Genomic DNA, 21,679 nt, shown 5'->3' on the forward strand with positions numbered 1-21,679 from the left:
AAATTTTAAAAGTCATGAGGGAAGGGGGTAAGTCAATTTAAGGAACCTTTATTGAGCTGTGTCTAAAGCACACTGTGAATACTTTTGTATGTGTATAGTATTACACCTTTTCATAATAAAATGTGGTCATGTAATAAAGCAGCAGTTCTCAACCTGTGGGTCGCGACCATCAGAAAACACATATAGCATATCAGATATTTACATTACAATTCATAACAGTAGCAAAATTACAGTTATGAAGTAGCAACGAAAATAATTTTATGGTTGGGGGTCACCACAACACAAGGAACTGTATTAAAGGGTCATGGTATTAGGAAGGTTGAGAACGACTGAGGAATGTTGTCATTCACAAATAACTATAATAGGAAGTAGAAAATGTTTCCACATAAGACAGGTATTGATAAATTTTAAAAATATCAGAGATTGAGAAACTGCTTCATTTTCTTGATTAATGAAAGGAACTTTAAGATATACAGTAATTACATTACTGAATAAAAATGATATGAGGCATACCATTAAAAATGATAAAAGGCTTTCTGGGACCAGGAAAGGACAACAAAGGCGGGTGTGGCTCAGTGGTTGAGTTTCGACCCATGCACCAAGAGGTTGCCAATTCGATTCCCCATCAGGGCACATGTCTGGGTTGCAGGCTCAATCCCAGGCAGAGGACGAGTAGAAGGCAGCTGATAGATCTTTCTCTCTCTCCTTATCCCTTCCTTTCTCTCTAAAAAAAAATCATTAAAAACAATAACAACAACCCCATCTCTCTGTCTCAAATTTCACCTCATTAAAAAAAAAAAAGGCTCAATAAACAGCTTGTGATCTACACACAGTAATGGCCTGCCTGAGAAAGAATCTTCTCAACACTTCTTCTAGGACTAGATCCTATAATGACATGAGAACAATGATCTCAAGGAGCCTTTAAAGCTGGGCTTTCTAGGGGACCACAGGGCTGTAATTTGTGGACATTCTACTGGCTTTAAAAGATTCCATTTTATGTCTTCTCACTCAGTAGTCTGTATTAATATCACCCTTAGTACATGGGCTTATATTTAACATTGGCAGACTTTTTATTTGTCTTTATATCAATAGAAATCCTGAGCTCCATAAATCCAACAGTATTACCTATAATGATGGTACTTCAATGAATGGGTGAACTGATACTGAGTATCCATGTAGAGCACTATTGGTAATTGCCAATGAACAATACTGCTTGCTTCTTCTTTCTTTTAAGAAGAAATCTGAGTACCCTCCTAGGTAGATGATGATGATCACCACCCTCACCATGTCTACAACAACTGCCATTTATTAAGTGCTTACTATATGCAGATCCTGAGTATAGGATTTAATAAACACGGTCTCACTTAAGTCTCCTAATAAATCTGAGGAATGCTGTAGTGCTCTTACAAATGAGGACGTTTGCTCACTTCTTGTTATTCATGCCAGGCACATTTCCATACTCTAGGAATACAAATCATAGAGGTTTTTGTAAAGTGCTAGAGGCTACACTCAGCAAGCAGCGCACTCAGGATTTGAACCCATAATCTTCTCTACCATGCTTTTATTCTCCCACTGTTAATAACAGTTAATCTTCAAAGCTTTAATGGTATCTTACTGTTAATTCAACTCTGAGTTGCAAAGTTGAGAGATAAAGGGAGGTAAGGGGTCTGCAGTGGCTCCCATCACATTCCTTACAGCTAAGGAGAAGCATATCTGCTGCTCTGGCTTCCATCACCTGCTGCATAAGGCAGAGCAGATCCCATAAAAGCAATGTGTTGTTTTATTTTAATTTAGAAGGGACTTTTAAAGTGGCTAAATATTAAAAGTCAGATTAGGAAGATTATTTTCCATGCATCTGATTCAGTGGCCATTTATTGATATTCTGATGTTGTATCTTTCCTTTGTTGCTTTCCTAGGAAATAATTCTATCCCTTCTTGGTCTCATCCTCAAAACTGGTAAATTAAATCAGCAAGAGCTCCTAGTCTATGGGTTCACGGCTGACATGCCAGGGTTAAATTTAGTTGACTTCAGCTAAAGATACCAGAAATGAACAAAGCAGAATCATGCTATCTGTCCATATTTACTCTCCTAATGAAGGACAAGATCTTATCTGGATGATGCAGTAGAGCAGGGGTCCTCAAACTACGACCCGTGGGCCACATGCAAATACAAATATTGTATTTGTTCCCGTTTTGTTTTTTTACTTCAAAATAAGATATGTGCAGCATGCATAGGAATTTGTTCATAGTTTTTTTTTAAACTATAGTCCGGCCCTCCAACGGTCTGAAGGACAGTGAACTGGCCCCCTGTTTAAAAAGTTTGAGGACCCCTGCAGTAGAGTGTAGTAGTGACTAATCTGATGTTTAGTTGCTATCATACTGACAGGTCCAGAATCCCACCCTTTTCCCTTTCTTTATTTTTGCACAATGTTCAAATAAATCAGTTCTTTATTCATGGAAAACTTTTTCCACATTACTGAAACTGAGGAAAAAATTTAAACCTCTGTATCACCGTGTTCTGGGTTGCCGTTTTAAATATGCCTATACTTTTTCATTTGGAAATCACATGGAATTCTGGACTGAAGCCTCTGAGCATATTTGGCCAATTATGCCAAAAGCTCAAGACAAATGAGACCCCTCTGAGTCATCCAGTTTTGCACACAATGGAGAGAAGATAATTGATCATAAAATAGATCATTATCTAAGTCTTACTTTTAACAATAAGATTGTTGAGTTTTTTAACTGCATGAAAAATGCACTACTGTGACAGTCTGAAAATTACTTTTACAATTTCAAGTAGGGCAAGGTCACCTGAAAACTTCTTGCGATGATTCCCAGCCTATCGGTGTAGCTGAAGTTAAAAGTAAACACTACAGGTTATTTTTATGTCTATTCAAGTGCTGCTTTTTTACACCTGAATTGATACAATCTACTTCACTCAATTTACCTGTTTTAGTTATTTTTATTGTTTCTTATTTCAAATCCAGAAATGCTTTCCTCCCCATCCTCCTTTTCTTTGCTTATTTCCAGTTTGGGGGAAACTTACAGGTGGTATGACACCGAAATGGATATAATTGCTGCTAACAACACTCATCAATTGTCAATTGTGTGCACGGGTATCAGATTGCATTAGGCCCTGTGGAATGTTCTAAGGAGATGGTTACTTTGCTTCTGGTCTTCATGAAGGTGTAATTGAAATTCATGTAACACACTTCTTGAAGCATAAGATATGCTAGAAAATACATTACAAATATGTATTGTTCATTGGGATCCCATTGCTAATAACGGTGAGAAAAAATAAGTATCAAAAGGGCCAGGAAAGACCCAAGCATCTAATGATAACTTGGCAGTTTCATTTCACAGAATGCCTAACAGTGCCAAGCCTTAGAGCTTTACACACATTATTTCACTTAATCCTCAGGACAACTCTGCCTACAGGGTTTATCCCCATTTTATACATGATGTAACTGAGGCTTAGAGAAATTAAGTATTTAATCAGGTCCTATAGCTAATAATGACAGAGTTGTGTTTGAACACAAATTATTCTAAAAGCAACATCCAAACATTCCCCATTTCCCTACAGGGCTTCTCAAGCTTCTTCGCCTGCCCAATCTAGTTTTCTGAACTATTTCTCCTTGCTATGGTTGCCTATATCCAGTCTCTGACTTCAGTTATTATTATCTCCTCCCCTTTCCTTTGCACCTTTCTTCCTGCACTGAACTGTGTGTTGTCAGCGAACTGGATGACGCCACCACTGCCACCAGATACCGCAGCTTCCTAACTTCTGACGGGCCCGTCTCTCCACCGGTGCTGCAGCACTCAGGGCCTGGCTGCCCAATCCTCAGGCCTCCCCTTCCTCAACACCTCAACGCCTTACTCATTCCGTCAGCCCTGAACCCCTTTACTCCAAAAACACATTTTGAATCTGAGACTGATACACTCCCCAATCTACAAAGCTCCTATTTCCACCTGCATTCACAACATTGTGATCCGTTTTTTAAGAGACAATTCTAGGGAAAAGGTACTAGCATTAATTGAGCAGCTTCTGTGCCTGACATAGGATCTCTGCTGTTGGGTCTTTTGCATCTTATCTGGTTTTATTGCCAGTAAGTCTTTATACCTAGGGTAATTGCTCACTCTCCTGAGCATCTGTGGTACTTACTGACTCAATTCAACAAGTGCTTATCAAGTGCTCATTACTTATTAGACACTATCTGGGGTGCTGATGAGAAAATGATGAGAGGACAAGTTTCTAACCTCCATAACCTTACAGCCTATGAGGAGAAAGTCAATAGGCAAACATATCACTATGTTATTAAAAAAGAAAAAGGCAGCTATGGATAGGGCCATATGCACCTAGGGGAGGGACACGCCTCAGGATGGGAGTAGAAAGGGTGGAGTGAGAACGAAACTGCTCCTAGGGAGGGTTTTGGAGGCAGTCTCTCAAGTAAGAATATGGGTAAGCCAAAAGAAAAAATAGGTGGTAGGGCAGAACAGGCCAGGCCCAAGGGCACTATCTTCAGAGTGGCCGTGTGTGTGTCGGGACACCGTGTGGTAAATGCCAGACAGAGATGCGGCTGGATGCAGGAGGAATGAAATCGTAAAGTGCTCTCTGTGTCATACTATGTTGTTTAGATTTTAATCTGATGGCAATACGAAGGCATCAAAGGTTTATTTTTTTTTTAGATAAAAGGGGTCTATTTTTTTACATTTTTAAAAATGTATCTGAGGTATGGAGACAGAAGATGGAAGGAGAGTTAAGCTTTGCAGTATATCCAGGTGAAAGATGAGGAGGGTCTAGACTAGCGATGGCAAAAAGTATTTCGGTTTGTGAAATAGATTACAAACATTTTTAATGCAAAGGGCCTACACGGTTTTAGATGAAGGAAAAGAGGGGAACAGTGGGATCCAGGTTGATGCCCTGGGGTCTGCCTTGGAAGGTGGGACCTGTGGAAGAGCAGCCTTGGTGGGACGGAGGAGATGGTGTGCATTTGGTTATATGCACAGCACACTCTCAGATGGGAATGCCCAGGATAAGTGTCTATACGAATCGGGATGTACTGCATATTTCCTTTATTGTCATTTACCTTTTTGTGTGCGTTTTTCATTTGACCAAGATTTATTTTTTAATTCCTGTGCAAAGAAGGAGTATTGCATTATAATTCTTTGCATTCATCACAGGTCAAGCATGATATATTGCATATATATCATGCTCAGTAAAGAGTTGTGTGACAAAGAATTGATTGATCCATTGTTATGGGCTGACTATAATACAAACTGAGTAAAATTGGATAACATTTTCCTGAGAAGACTTCATAAAGGTTTTATGTGTGAAGATTAGAAGACAAGCATCATAGGACATTTCTGAAAATCTTTTGCCATAAGTATTTTTATATGTTCTCTAAATACTTAGTATCCTAGAATATATATATATATGTATTAGTATATATACAATATATAGTTATTATATATATTTGAGAACAAAGGTAGTCTTATTTTGCGCTCTATTTTATTCAAAGCTACTTTCATGGCACATAATAGGTATTCAACAAACATTTTTAAAAAATGTATGAACCATGGTTTATGTACCAAATTATGTACTGCAATTACTAGGTCACAGTTTATGGAAGCAGATATATATATGGCTTATACACTACAATGACGAAATGTAACAGCCCAATTTTAATAACAGTCACACTAAATAATAGATGGGCTTTATGTAATTTTTACTGTCCAATGATCACATAGTATCTTTGGTTGCTATCTTTGTGATATATTTGTAGTTGAAGTCTGTTCCTTTACATCTGAGCAGTTCTGCCTCCATCTGCTAGTGATGCCAGATGGAGGAGAGGCAGGGAGACCAAGAGATTAATGAAGCAACTCATCAAGTTGTTCGAAAGGCAAAAATATATAAGAAAATCAAATCTGTTGAAATGCCCTTTCCAAAGAGTGATGGTTGCATATTTGTATAAGTTTAAAGTTTCTGAAAGGAAAAAGAAAAAAAAACTATGGGAAAACTTCTGGGAGGTAAAGTTGTTAATGATTTGTAAATATGTCCGTTTTGGAAAAACACATAGTATCATCTTCTCCCCAGTGTCTATGTTGCACCCTGGGAGCAGAGGGCATTAACTCTTTCTGACCACAAGGGTGAAACTAACTACACTGGGGAGTACAGAGTCCATTAGTGGAAATGGCTCCCCAAGGCTTTTCATTGGTGATGGATTCAGACACCATGAAATAAGGGTGCAAGCTAGTCTTTTCAAAGAAAAGTCAGTACTTCAGAACAGGGATATTGCCTGTTATTTATAGGAGGTAGGGAAAGGCAAAATCAGGTGAACTCGGCTGGATCTTGCAATACTTTAGAAAGCAAGAGTGAATTGGAGGGGAAAAAGCACACATATCATATTTTAGGACAGTACCAGACTTCAGCCAGTGGGAGGTAAGATAAAATGTCCCTCAAACAGCACTGTGATGCAATAAGTTGTGTTATACAACTCACCAAACAAAATATATTCTGGTAGAAATAAATTAATTGTAAATGGTGGCAACATAAAATTGCATGACAAAAAAAAGATATTGGTAATGTTACAAAGAAAAAATACTGAATGAGAAAATATGTTTAAATAACAATCATAAGAAGTGAATAAACCTATATATAATCCAAAATAAATATTATTAATTAAGGAATCATGGAAACTTATTCATTAGAATTAGGTTCCCCTCACTAAATAAAACTCCTATTTGCTCAAAGTTCCTTATCAGCTGCTTCTGAGGCAAGTGTCATGTGGATCTATAGTTGATAGTAAAATTCTCCCTGGGCCTAACTTTACTTTTATCTACATTTAATTTCTCAAGGTCAATTTTTTGTTTAAAAAATATCGATCTGAGTAAAAAGTCTGAGATCAAATTTTTTACTAAATTTGGCACACTTGACAAAATATACAATTTTTGAAATGTCAATATTTTCATTTAGTAAAAGCAACAATCAGGACAGATCCCCCCCCCCAAAAAAAGATATATATAATTTAAACAACAGAGATAAGATATAGTGTTAGGTGTTTCTTGCTGCATAATTTAGCTTGCTTTTGGCTTCATACAGGAATTGGAGTCATTGTGAATGGTCTATATTTCTTCATTTAGCCCTTCACTCACTCATTCAGCAAACATTTATAAGGGTTCACTACATGCCAATCACTATTGTAATTATTAAACATGTATGGCATAGACCTTAAATTTCCATGCATGTATAAAGATCAGAAATGTAGTCTCCTTGTGATGATAGGTTAGAGAGAATGCCCACCCCAGCCCGTATGGCCCAGTGGTTAAGCATCCACCCCTGAACCTCTTACCTGCCACTCAGCATTATCTTTTTGTTTTCTTTAGTTATTTAGCTCACTCTCTAAAAGTAAACTACATAAAAACACCTTCTCTCTCCCTGGCTTGGGAAAATATCTTGTGTATTTTCCCCCTTTAGGCAATTGAACCCCAAAGATGCTTCCTTTGACTGAATGTCTTGAGCCACTGCTTTTCATAGCTTCAGTCATTTTCAGTAGCTTTCATTTGTACAGACACACTGGCACCTGTGTATTTATATATCCATGGAAACACATCCACACCCCCGCAGACGATGGACACGCCCAATATGTACATTTCATGATGTGTTATGAGTTTTTCCCCCATATATTAAGATGGATATAACAGGCACCTTTACCACACGACAAAGTAAGGTGTACAAGGTCATTGTCTACAGATTTCCAAAACACAAATCAGCCTCGTTGTTGAGATCCAGCTCATCTCAGAGGCCACGTGTTGTACTCGGAAGCAAATTAGCTGAATAATTAAAAACCTGTGCTGATGCATTTTCTGGAGTTAGCATTCTTTGTCCCTTTAAATAGAAGAAAATTGATGTCTGCAGGATTAGCAGGTGGCTTTTCTCTTTTTCAAAGCACTGTATTTTGTGCATCATAGGGTTGTGGATGATTGTGGCTGACATTTTTACAGGGAGCCTGACTGAAATCTTCATTCTAGCAGCAGAAGGCCAGCAGGAGGCGCGAGGGAGGCCAGGAAAAGTGCAGTTAACAATTATGCATGCAGGTAGTGTTAGGGACTCTTTCCAAATCCGTGATGAAGTACTTCATTCTTCATTCAAACTCTCCTAATCACTCTTCTTCTTTATCTAAAGAACCACATTTTGAGAAGCAAGATTCTTTAAAAAACATCATCTCTCAAGTTTGTTTGTTTCCCTCTAAATGTGTGAAAGAAGGAAGAGTAGGAGGTTTTTGAAATTACTATAAAAGGGGCTTTTAACCTAAAAGTTGATTTCTCAGCAGAACAGTTGAGGTAGTTAATTCAAAATATAAGTCAGAAAAGAGTGTGGGTATTTTTTACCTTAATATATTAGTAGTACTGAATGCCTGTATCTTAGTTTTATCAGTCTGTAGAATAAATTCATCAATCTGCCGTCCCTACACAGGTCACAGAAATGTAATAGAAACACGTATCTTAAGGGGCAATCCTTTGTTCATGTAACATCCAAAGACTAAATAGAGAACATTTAAAAATACCCTCTTTCATGAATTTTTAACACTGATCATACAAAAATAAATAATATACAGAGAATCTGCAGTCAAATGAGTGGAGCAGTATGTAATCAATTTGTCATAATGCCATGAAACAAGTATTATCATGGAGCAGTTGGAAAAAACTCTTACAGAGCATGCCCCTTGATTTTAGAACAACGATCAGCAATTCTCCAAGTAAACAAGGAAGTTGTAAGGGTACTCCAAGCAAAAGAATTTGAGAATTATGAATAGTTCAACAGCTGGAATATTGGAATTGTGAGTTCTGCTGGCAGGAGAGAACTAGAAAGGCAGGGGCTGGCAAGATCATGGAGAATTTATTTTTCCTGCTGAGTAAAAAGTGAATCCTATAGCAAAGGGGGCCTTACCAAAGAGTAAATTTGCCTTTTAGATGGACATGCAATTCAGATTTGAGAAAAGAAATAGTAAGAACTAAATTAAACATTGCCATTGGAGATTCAGAAAAGAGTTTCGAATGTAGAGATAATAATGGCCAAGATCTGATTATATAAGTTGTGAAGTAAACAGAGATGTTAGGGATGACCCATAATCTATACTAATAAAATGATATATGCTAATTAGACCAGACGTCTTCTGGACAAAGCCATGGTAGCAGGGGCCGAGGCAGAGGTGGTTAGGGGTGATCAGGCAGGCAGGGGAGCAGTTAGGGGGCGATCAGGTTGGCAGGGAAGAGAAGTTAGGTGTGATCAGGTTGGCAGGGGAGAGCAGTTAGGGGCATCAGGCAGGCAAGCAGAGTGGTTAGGGGCAATCAGGCAGGCAGGCAGGTAAACGGTTAGGAGCCAGCAGTCCTGAATTACGAGAAGGATGCCCTGGATTGGAGAGGGTGCAGGCCGGGCTGAGGGATCCCCCTCCCCATTCATGAATTTTGTACACCAGGCCTCTAGTAGGTTATGAAAGGAAAAGTAGTGATTTTAATTTGCAGCATGTTGACTTGAGAGCTATGGGGGACACCCAAGTAAACATGTGCAGTGATGGTTAGAAATATTTTTGGAGCTCAGGAGACACTATTAGGATATGTTAGAATATTGGTGGTGCCATAAACTGTGGTCCTGCGTACTGTCAGCCAGGAAACATATATGAACTGAATAAAAATACACATGGAAGCATGAGTAACTCCAACATTTAAGGAAAAAGCAATAGGAGCCCCACAGAAGGTCAGAGGGTAAGAAAGAATATGAAGAAGAGCAGCATGTGGTGTCATGGAAAATAAGGTGGAAGAAGATACGTCAAAGAGGAGAAAACAATAGTAGCCAATGCTTCCATATTCAAGGAAAATAAGGACAAAAATATGTTAATTTTATTTAACCAATAGGAGATTATTAGTGATTTTGTTAAAGGTGTGTTCACTGGAGTGTCATAGGAAGGAATGCATGTCAAGTTTATAGGATTGACATGTAAAAAATATGACGGGATGTTTGTGCATTTAAATAAGACTTGAATTGCCTAAGATATATATTTAGCATATAAGAATTCAATAAATGTGACAAAAGGGACAGATAGAAAACTACAACACAAACGGAATAACAATTCAAGTATTTAAAAATACACATTTATAATAAAAATAACAAATATATAAGCATTTTTTCTGCTATTTTTTGGATGTAAGCTTTAGGAAAGGTATTTCAAGGTAGTTCCCCCAAGGGAAGACTTACTAAATTACACCTGAGGAAAACATCAGTGAATGTCTACCCTGCCTTTGGAAATATAGGAAACATACTAAAATTAAAGATGTAATCTAGAGATACTTATTTTTGATTCTTCAAAATAGAAATAGTGGCATTAAAGGTCATGAGATTGACCTATAATAGCACATAAATAGGAAAACAGAGCTAAAAAAAAAAGCACTGTGTGTAATATAATGTCTGTCTTACTACAAAGTAACAGAAACACAGAGATGAGTAAAATAGTCTTTGGCTTCAAGAAGCTCATAGTTGCCCAGCAGGCATGGCTCAAATGGTTGAGCATTGACCTATGAAGCAGGAGGTCATGGTTCAATTCCCAGTAAAGGCACATGCCTGGGTTGTGGGCTCCATCCCCAGTGGGGGGCATTAGTAGGTGGCCGATCAATGATTGTCTCTGATCATTGATGTTTCTCTCTCTCTCCCTTCCTCTCTGAAATCAATAAAAGATCATATGTATTTATGTTCATAGTTGAGCGGAAATAATCAAGAAGGAAATTATTGATTACCTGCTGTGTGTAAAGGCTATAAAATTTCCATATGGAATGAGAGCATAGATGAAGGGCAACAAACATGCAATAAATATATTGATTGAATGAATGACTTATATTCAGGTCTATCAGACTAAAAATTCTACTATTCCTTGATGGTGTCCCTTAAATCTTACATAGATAGTTGACAAATCCTCTGATAAGTTCATAGAGAAGACTTCTGCCTCTATTCCTACACACTTACCTTTAGTAAGTGCTTACTCTTTGGAAGGCACTGTGTTACTTTATGTGTTTTCCTTATTTAAGTTTAGTAATAATACTATACGATATGAATTATTATTTTCATTAAATTCCAAAAAATATATATTATTTCCAAATACCAAACAGAAAACTGGGAAAACAGAGAAATTATCTACTTTGTTATGGGAACCTATATCTGTCACACTTTTTACCACCTCACAGAATCTCCATTTGTTCTTTTAAAGAATAATCAGAAATAATAAAATGAATGGTTCATTAGTTATCTTCAAATTAACAGGAAAGTGGAAGCTGATGACATGAACTTAAACAGATGGTTACCATTTTACAAAAATTAAAAAATTACTACCAATATTTTTTAGCAGTCCAGCATAAAAACACAACTGATTAAATGATTATTTAATTTTTGGAAATTTACCATAGACTAATAAAATTAGAGAATTTTAAAAACTTCCATATATAATCGATGAGTATTAACAAGAAATTTTGAATGGCATTAGCTACATTTTATTATGTGAGCAATGTCATAACAATAGTGAGATATTTGTCTTTCTAAATAAATGAAAACTATTGAAAAGTGACAATTTTATAAGAGATTTTTACATCTTTCTAATAATATCCTTTATTTTTCAAATTTTATACCATGAGTATGTGTTCAATAGACTTAAAACTAGTATATACCATTTCTGTATACTTTATGATCACGGTTATCCTATCTAATAAAGAGGGAATATGCTAATTGACCCGCACACTGTCACAAAGATGGTGGCTCCCACAGCCAATAAGGAGGGAATATGCTAATTGACTGCCCTGCCCTCAAAGATGCCTGCACCCACAGCCAATAAGGAGGGAATATGCTAATTGACTTCCCAGCCCTCAAAGATGGTGGCACTCACAGACAAAACATGGCGGTGCCCAGCCCCTCAGCCCCGCCAGGGCTTTGCTGCGTGCCTGCCTCTGGAGTCCCCCAGTCTTCTCAGTCCCCCAGCCGCCCAGGGCCAGCCTGAGGTGCAGGCAAGCCTCAGATGGCGGCTCCCCAGCCATCCAGGGCCACCCGAGGCTCAGGTAACCAGGGAAGGCTGAGGTTTGCACTGCCGGCAGTGGCAGCAGCAGAAGTGTGATGGGGATGTCACCTTCCCCTGATTGCCAGATCGCCTCCCGCCCCTGAGGGCTCCTGGACTGTGAGAGGAGGCAAGCTGGCTGAGGAACCCCCCACCCCCTTTCCAGTGCATAAATTTTCATGCACCAGGTCTCTAGTCTATATGATAAAAGCCTAAGCAACCATTACAGCAAAACAACCAAAACAACCAGTCATTATGATGTGCACTGACCACCAGGGGGCAGACGCTCAATGCAGGAGCTGCCCCCTGGTGGTCAGTGCGCTCCCACAGAGGAAGCACTGCTCAGCCAGAAGCTGGGCTCATGGCTGGAGAGCACAATGGCAGTGGCAGGAGCTTCTTCCACCTCTTCAGCAGTGCTAAAGGGCAGGGAGCTGAGCAGTAAGGATCAGTGAGCAGGTGGGTGGTGGGCGGTAAGGAGAGAAGGGTCCTGGACTGTGAGAGGGATGTCTGACTGCTGGCTTACACCCGTTCCACAGAAGTGGGCCTAAGCCAGCAGGCAGACATCCCCCAAGGGCCTCCGGACTGCGAGAGGGCACAAGCTGGTCTGAGGGGACCCCCCCGACCCCCCCACCCACCCTCTCCCAGTGCACTAATTGCATGCACTGGGCCTCTAGTATAATTATATGTGTCCTCTCCCACTCTCTTGTCATCCCACATGTGCAAAGGAAAACACCTAAAAATACATATACAAAATTTTATGATATCTAAGAAAGTTAATAGGAATGTTTAACTTCTCTTATAAATTTTAAATTTCCTGAATTTTCATAAAAACATGAGTCACTGATACAGTGGTGAAAACTTTATTTTGAAAAAAATTCAGATATTGTTTTTATAAAATGAAAAAATATAATTAAATATATGAAAGCATGGTAATGAAATTAATCAAAGTACACAGTGTCTTATTAAAAGCCAGCAGTTAGGACAGAAATAACTAGGGTAAGAGTGCCAGAAGAACTGAACATAGCTTTGTTATACTAGGATATGAAACAATATAAGCAACACCTTTTGCAATATTTCCTGCTATAAAGGAAATCAGTTTTAATTGTTCCTCGGACATCTGGATATATATGGAACATTTGAGGTGCCAAGTCAACTTGATTTAAGTTAAATTATGATTAGTAAGAGAAACATTTTAATTGCTCTTTATATTTTTAAGAAGATTTATATACAAATCCATCTTGTATTTCTTCTTTCATAGTATTATTTTAAAGTCCTTTAATTGAAAATAATGGCTATATTTCAAAAAGACCATTGGATATGCTCTGGTATTGGTTCATTCTGTCATTCTCTGGGAGTTTTAACAATCACCTTTGCTTTCACACTTTCAATTTTTGCTTTAGCCTCTTGTAATCTTTCACAAGCTTTCTGAAAGGCAATCATATCATAAACAAATTTTTCTTCAGAGTGTCTTTTACAGTTTTCTCTAGCCCTAAGAGAGAAAAGTAAAGATTATGGAGTGAGGTACTTCTAAATTACTAAAATCATAACATTTAGTCAGATATTTAATGATAATTACATATATTAAAAATAGACATATACAAATAGGAAAAAAGACAGAACTTCACTTATTGCATAGAATTTTATTATAACATTCACTAAGATTTATTTTAGGCTATCATTTTTAATAGTTCTATTGGCTATAACAAAATCCATACAAACTATGGCTTAGATTCCTAAAGAGGCATCTAAACCAGATTATGACATGATTTGCAGAACTTTTGCTCAAGCCTCACTAAATCTAAACTTCCAGGAGTCTGGTTTTGTTGTTGTTGTTGTTTTTGTTTTTTTGTTTTCTTTAGCTTACTCCATTCACTTGTTTCACCCAGACCCGCAACCTTCTTCACTCTGATATCTGTCAGCCTTTTCTCTCTCAGTCTGTTTCTATTTTGTTTGTTAGTTCATTTTGTTCATTAGATTCCACATATAAGTAAAATTATATGGTACTTCTTTCTCTGACTGGCTTATTTCACCTAGCATAATGCTTTCCATCCATGATACCACAAAAAATAAGAGCTCCTTCTTTTTTATATCAGAATAGTATTCCATTGTATAGGACTCTGTTATTAACTGAACTGTGACCCCTCCATATCCATACGTTGAAGTCCTAACTCCAAGTACCTTAGAATGCAACTGTATTTGTAGAATAGGTCCTTTAAGAGGTAATTAAATTTAAATTAGGCCATATGGGTGAGCTCTAATCCAATATGAGAAGATGAAGAGACACCAAGGATGTGCACACACAGGACAAAGGCCATGTGAGGACACAAGCCAAGGAGAGAGGTCTGAGGAGTAACCAAACCTGTAAACACATTGATCTTGGACTTCCTGCCTCTAAAATTGTAAAAAATTAAACTTCTGTTTAAACCACACAGTCTGTAGTATTTTGTTATAGTAGCCCTAGCAGACTAATACAGGGTCTAAGTTAGAGAAAGATGAAGCAGGTTACACTGTCAAACCTGGAAATGTCATGGACCTTAGATTAACTCATTCACCCCTCCTCATTCATTTAAGAGTTATCCTATATTATAAAGAGGTAATATGCAACTTAACCCTCACAAGATGGCTGCCTACGACCAGGCCAGCAGGGGGGGGAAGTTGTGGGTGATTAGGCTGGTAGAGGATCAGTGAGGGGTGACTAGGCCAGCAGAGGGGCAGGTGGGGGCGACCAGGCCAGCAGGGGGAACAGTTAGAGGTAATCAGGCCGGCATGCAGAGGCAATGAGGGGTGATCAGGCCAGCAAGGGGTAGGGGGGGAGGCAGTTAGGGGCAACCAGGCAGCCAGGCAGGTGAGTGATTAGGAACCAGTGGTCCAGGATTGTGAGAGGGATCCCAGATTGGAGAGAGTGCAAGGTGGGCTGAGGGGACCCCACCCTGTGCATGAATTTCATGCATCGGGCCTCTAGTGTATTATAATGTTTGTCATATTCCCTAAATTCTATAAATATAAAGATACATATAACATGATATAACTATGAGAAGCTTATAAAAAGTGAAGAAAAATAAAGGTTTTTAAATCTAATCTAATAATAGACAAACAGGGTAATTGGTTGTACCTTCGCCACATCTCCCATTGGCTAATCAGCGAGATATGCAAATTAACTGCCAACAAAGATGGCGGTTAATTTGCATACATAGGTGCGAAGCGGAGCAGCAAAGGCGCTGAAGGCGGCTCCGAAGGCCTGGGTGCCGGGTGCTGGAGGAAAACCGGTGCTGGCAGCCAGGGGAAGGGAAGGCCTATTGCACGAATCTTTTCGTGCAACAGGCCTCTAGTATATAAATAAAATGAAAGCACTATGCAAGAAGACAGTGAAACATGGTGAAAACTGCCAGAGGAAAGATAAGACAGGCCTCAGTGCTAAAATAAAAGCACATAGGGTAGCACAGCTTGGCATCCCAGAGAAGTGGCAGCACTCTATTTGTAAGGGTCAGACAGTTCTGGTAGGAACAGTAGAGCAGATAAGCCCAGAAAAACAGACTTATATAGATCATCGTGTTCTTTATGTATGTTTAAGGGTACTCAAAATCTAGACTTGGGAAGTGAAAAAGAAGCCTAAGTCTATAAAGTCTAAAAATTAATTACCAAGTGGCTTTGGACAAGTTCTTCACATTCCCTCTGCCTAATTTTCTTCATCTTCAAAGGGGAATAATCCAACTCAGAATTCAGTAAAGGACTAAATGAATTAACACATTTAAAATCCTTAGAGGAGTGCCTGAAATTTAATCATTGCTTTTACTGGGTAGATAACAGTGGCATTCATCAGGACAGAAAATATAGAACAACTAGATAAGGAAGAAGATTAGGGTTCTGTTTTTTGTAAAATTGGGTCTAAAAAGCCTGGCTATCCATGTGGCGATGAGAAGAGAGTTACACAGAGAGAAGCAATGGCTTATGGTTAAGAGTACAGGAAGTGAAGCCATTCTGCTTGGGTTAGAATCCCAGATCTACAACTTATTGATTGTGCGGTTTCTGAAAAGTTATTTTAAGTTCTGTCTGCACCATTTTCTTCATCTTTAAGAAGGGACAATTCATCTCAATGGATTTAGTAAGAAGTAAATGACTTAATACATTGAAAATCTTTAGAGGAATTCCTAGAATTTAACGACCACTCATTGAAAATCAGCTATAACTATTGTGTCTGGGGCTTGGATAATAGTCTTGTCTGGACATGTAGCTGAGCAAAAGTCATGGCAAAAGTGACTTTGCACCTGTAATTAAGTCTAAAAAATGTATTGAAATAGCCATCCTACAGATAATAATTATAAACTGTGGAAAAAATGTTTTTTAAAAAACCCAACTATTTAAAATAATTGAAGAGAAACACAATGATTGATTATAATTAGATAGTATACCAGGATCAAATAATTGGAAAATAAAATTATGAAATTAATTCCATTTTACAATACCATAAAAATCCTATAAAATACTTGGACTCAAGCTTAATAAAAATATGAAAGGCCTGTCTTTGAGGAATATATGTGGTGAAAGTAAAGGAAGAGTTAAAAAAATAAAAGATCTTAGGCATCAATAAGTATGCAAGAGTTTCAAATTTAAGAGATAAAGCAGTTCCAAGTGATGAGAGGGGTTTTGTTATGTCTTTGGAAATGAGTTTAAAGGTTTTGGGGGTTCAAGAGTATTTAGGTTAAGAAATTGAGAGGGTTGTTCTTATGAATTTGGAAGTGAACTGTAATTATAGAAGTTGGATGAAGGAAAGCTTTATAAATCAAGATAAGACCACAGTTAATGAAGAGGGTAGTGGAGTAGGTCAATTGATGACCAAAATAAGAACAAGCAGAGATGATGTAATTGGATAACTGCCTTATCTGCCACAAATTCTTGCTGGTTGATACTCAACTTCACAGTAGACACCCTGCTGCCCTGAGCAGTGTCATAACTTTTTCAAAGTATGGACAAGAATATTTTGGAGAACTATTGTACCTGGTACATAAGGTTTTTTAATTTCAAAGTCTCTTTTTAATTCATTCTTAAATGTCCCTGTGGGTATTTTGTAAATTTTCTAAACTAGAGATTTATGGTTCCCCTTTCTTCTTTCATGTTCCCTCACTCAACAGCAAGAATAGGGAGATACTGTCTCAGTAATGACTTCACTAGTTATTGAGATTTGTCAGAATGCTTTTATGTCAAGTATTTGAACCGGAAAGAAAATGAAAAAGAATTGAAAATTGAAGTCTCTAAACAGACAACGTTTTTGAGTCTCAGCTCCTTTCTACATGTTGATACTCCAACTTTATTTGAAAATGTTCATAAATAAAACTCAATAATACCTTTCAGGACAACACTGTATTGTCTTATTCTTGTGTGCTTTCAAAGGTAATATCTTTGAAGGAGTTTATAAGAGAAGATAATTCAGTTAAGATACATTAGGAAGCTCTTAACTCTGCATCCTCTACAAAGTAATGATGGCCAGACATTCAATTTGCTGTGGTAAACTAAGCTGATTATGTTCTTCTAATACTGATTTGTATTTTGATATGCCACAAAATCTGAGGATAAAGTTGTTTTATTGTCTCATCTTTGGTAATATATTAGGACATACTTGTCATTTTTGGTTGTTTCTGCTTTCCAAAGTAGAATATATCATGTTATAAAGTACTGTTTGTTAGATCTCAACATTTAGTACGCAGTATTCACATTAAATTTATTTAAACACTTATATCAAAACTGTACCTACCTAAGTTCCTTCATGTATTTACGTAAATCCTTTTGAAGTCTTTCTGTTTCTCGTTTTTCCTGAACTATCAGATGTTTCTCTTTTAAGAGATCATTGTTCTTCTTCAATAGCCTCATTTTATTTACACTTCTGTCCCAAATAATAAGCTCATTATTTAAGTTTTGAATTAATAAACGGTCTCTAGCTTTTTGGTTTTTTTCTTCTAGAAACAAAGCTCTCCTCTCTCTAACTTTTTCCAGGTAGTTGGATCTGACCTGCCAGAGTTGGGACAAACCATCCTGAATTGCCCTGCTACTTTCAGCCATTTGCTTTCGTACTGCCCGTTTTTTCCTCTGTAACATTTCTTGAACATTTAAGCTGACTTTTTCTTGGGCGGTTTTTGCCTTGGTGATAGCTATTCCATTTTTCTGGTGGCTTTCCTGCTTCTTTTGTTCTAAATGATATTCATCAATATCATAAAGTGTTTTGAGCTTTATACCGGTTCTGTGTATCGTAAAAAACTCTCTTCTTGCATTCTTCTCCAACAGCAGCTGTGGTTTGGTAATGACTGGTTTTTGCTGAGTAGTAGAAAGTGGTTGTGTAGATGTAGGAAAAGAAGCTTGTTCTTTCTTTTTCAATACTGCAGACTTCAATGAATCTGAAGAATGTATGGGGAGTTTGAATACGGATATCCTAAAACTGGCATGCAATTCTTCATCCTCAGTTTCACCTTCAGACTCCTGACCTACATCAGAAAGCAGACAAATATAATGCATGATATAAGTGTTAACCACAGCTTATTTTCTGTCTCAATTGTCTTGAAAGATACATTAATAAAATTCACAAGAACCTATTATTTATTTATATTAAGAAGTATTTTTCCAAACTAATGTTCCTTTTCAATTTGTGAGTCAATAGTGATTTTAGAAAGAAAATCACTGTTGAAACGTTTTAACACAGAAATGCACTGATTCCTGTGTTTCCTGCATTATCTTTTTCAATTATTTAACTTGCACTGACTCAATAGCAATATCTTATACTTAATCATACATATTATTTTTACATATAGTTATCTCATATTTGCAAAGAACTCTCTATCTGTTTTACCTTGTTTTTCTTAACTCTGATAGAGACTAATAGCTGCCAATAATGTTTTTTTCTTCATGGGACACACAAAGGGAACAAATTTCTCAGCTTCCTTTGCTATTATTGTGACCATGAGACCAAGCGCCCTCCAATAGAGGGTGGCAGAAGTAATATATATCATTTCTGGTCCACGGATATTTAGAAACAGATGTGCCTCCTCCTTCTTTATTCTTCTGATCCTCCGCACAAAGATAAGGTCCTCAAAGATGGTAGTTACACAAGGTGGGAGGACCCTGGCTCCCTGAATCATTGCTTGAAAAACTACTCACTGATAAGGATTATCTAGCTCACACTCTATGGAAACCAGAAATAAATGACAATTATGTGTGAGTCAATAAAAATTTCTGGGTCTATCTGTAGCATAGCAAACCTAACTAATGTAATATTTTCTGACAAGCCTACTGATGAATTTAGTGGAAAATACTGGTTAAAAAGTTCTATTGATGAATCTTAGGAACAGATGTTTTCACGTTCGACTCTATTAAAATTACATCTTGCTAATTATACTCTATAAGTATTTTATCTTTTCTAATAGAAGATTCTTGTAAAATCTTTATATATAAAATCTGATGGTGGAGGTTTTATGAAAGTTAAGGTTGCCATGAAGAATGGCAGGGCCTGTGGTCTGGGCAGGAAGTGGGAAAAAAGAGAACAGGTAAGATTTTCAATAGAGGCCACAGGAATGTCAACATTAGAAAAAGAAGCAGTGTTTAGAGCTAAATAGAGAACCAAGTCTTAGCAAGTAAAAAAGGATATAAAGCTAAAGTATCCACAAATAAGTGTTAAGAGTTTGGGCCCAAGCCAGGCTGGTGTGGCTCAGTGGTTGAGCATTGACTCATGAACCAAGAGGTCACTGGTCCCTGGTCAGGGCACATGCTTGGGTTATGGGCTCGATCCCTAGTAGAGGTGTGCAGGAGGCAGCCAATCGATGATCACTGATGTTTTTATCTCTCCCCCCCTCTCCCTTTCTCTCTCTCTAAAATCAATAAAAGCATGTTAAAAAGAGTTTGGGCCCAAAGCAAATCACTAGAGACACAGAGGAACAAAGCCAGAGTTTCAGATCTATAATAAATAGGGTGTGGTCTGGAGCAATTATCTAGAAATAGCACTGTTTAGTGTAATTTGATTTTAAATGTGAACTTTGGCATGGAAAAGCTTGCTAAGAGTAAAAGATCAAGTATAGAAAATACAATAGTAATAAGTTACTAAAGGTTCTGGTCACCAAATACAATTTGTGTAGGGTGGGATGGTTTTCCCACAAAAGCATGCAGTGCTCTGAATCCAGCTGGGTGTCTTAGAATTCAACTCAATTCTGACAATATCAACTTGGAGATATGGTCAGACACTACAGGTTAAGGGATTCAGTCCTACAAGACTGTGCACCCTGCTTTAGGTGCCAATTGCAAGTCCAGGTTATGATGATCAATCAACTATAGATTGGCAGTTCTATTGACCCCCTTCTTGGGTTCAATTAATTTGTTAGAGTAGCTCACAAAACTCAAACATTTTAGTTATTATATTTCTGGTTTATTATAAAGAAATATATATATATATATTAGAAGCCTGGTGCACAAAATACGTGCACTTGGTGTGTGGGGGGCGGGGCTTAGCCTGGCTTGTGCCCTCTCACAGTCTAGGACCCTTGGGGGATGTCTGACTGTAGGACATCCTTAGCACTGCTGTGGAGGTGGGAGAGGCTCCCACCACCACCACTATACTTGGCAGCTGTCAGCCTGGCTTGTGGCTGAGCAGAGCTCCCCCTGTGGGAGCACACTGACCACCAGGGGGCAGCTCTTGCATCGAGCATCTGCCCCCTGGTGGTCAGTGTGTGTCATAGTGACCAGTCATTCCCAGTCATTCTGCTGTAAGGGTCAATTTTCATATTATCCTTTTATTATATGGGAATGCCTGACCAGCCTGGGTGAGTGGCTGATGGCTGTTTGCAGGCTGGCCACAGCTGCTTCAGTGTGAGGGTCCCCACTGGGGTGCCTGGCCAGCCTGGGTGAGGGGCTGAGGGCCATTTTAAGGCTGGCCACAGCCCCTTCAGTGTGGGGGTCCCCACTGGAGTGCCTGACCAGCCTGGGTGAGTGGCTGATGGCTGTTTTCAGGCTGGCCACAGACCCTTCAGAGTGGGGGGTCCTGCTGGGGTGCCTGGCCAGTCTGGGTGAGGGGCTGAGGGCCGTTTTCAGGATGGCTCAGCCCCACAGCGGGGACCCTCACCCCATGAGGGTGTGGCCAGCCTGGGTGAGTGGCTGATGGCTATTTGCAGGCTGGCCAAGGCCCCCAGCCACCCAAGCTCCCAGTGGAGACTGGTTGGAAGCAGGTATCTGGGATTTATTTGTCTTCTATAATTGAACCTTTGTTGCCATGAGTAGGTGGCCAGCCTGGGTGAGTGGCTGATGGCTATTTGCAGGCTGGCCAAGGCCCCCAGCCACCCAAGCTCCCAGTGGAGACTGGTTGGAAGCAGGTATCTGGGATTTATTTGTCTTCTATAATTGAAACTTTGTTGCCATGAGCAGAGGCCACAGCTGGCTCAGGGCAGGCAGGAAGCTTGGCTTCCTCCATCGCTTGGGCAACCAAGCCTCCTGCTTGCTCCAGCTCCGTGGCTGCCAGCCGCCATCTTGGTTGGGTTAATTTGCATATAGTCGCTCTGATTGGCTGGTGGGTGTGGCTTAGGGTGTAGTGAAGGTATGGTCAATTAGCATCTTTGTCTTTT

General features: G+C 38.7%; 1 protein-coding gene across 1 annotated transcript in view; it reads right to left on the minus strand.

The window, feature by feature from the left end:
* Positions 1-13,345: 13,345 nt before the first annotated feature.
* Positions 13,346-21,679, minus strand: part of LRRIQ3 (leucine rich repeats and IQ motif containing 3) — an 89,333-nt gene continuing 80,999 nt past the window's right edge. The window contains exons 6-7 of the mRNA XM_006086086.3: positions 17,839-18,562; positions 13,346-13,578 (exon numbers count right to left, since the gene is read on the minus strand). Coding sequence (XP_006086148.1) covers positions 13,431-13,578; positions 17,839-18,562 — 872 coding nt within the window. The 3' untranslated portion in view covers positions 13,346-13,430. The remainder of the gene's footprint in view (positions 13,579-17,838; positions 18,563-21,679) is intronic.

This window comes from Myotis lucifugus, unplaced genomic scaffold, assembly GCF_000147115.1.
Source record: "Myotis lucifugus unplaced genomic scaffold, Myoluc2.0 scaffold_25, whole genome shotgun sequence".
Taxonomy (NCBI): domain Eukaryota; kingdom Metazoa; phylum Chordata; class Mammalia; order Chiroptera; family Vespertilionidae; genus Myotis; species Myotis lucifugus.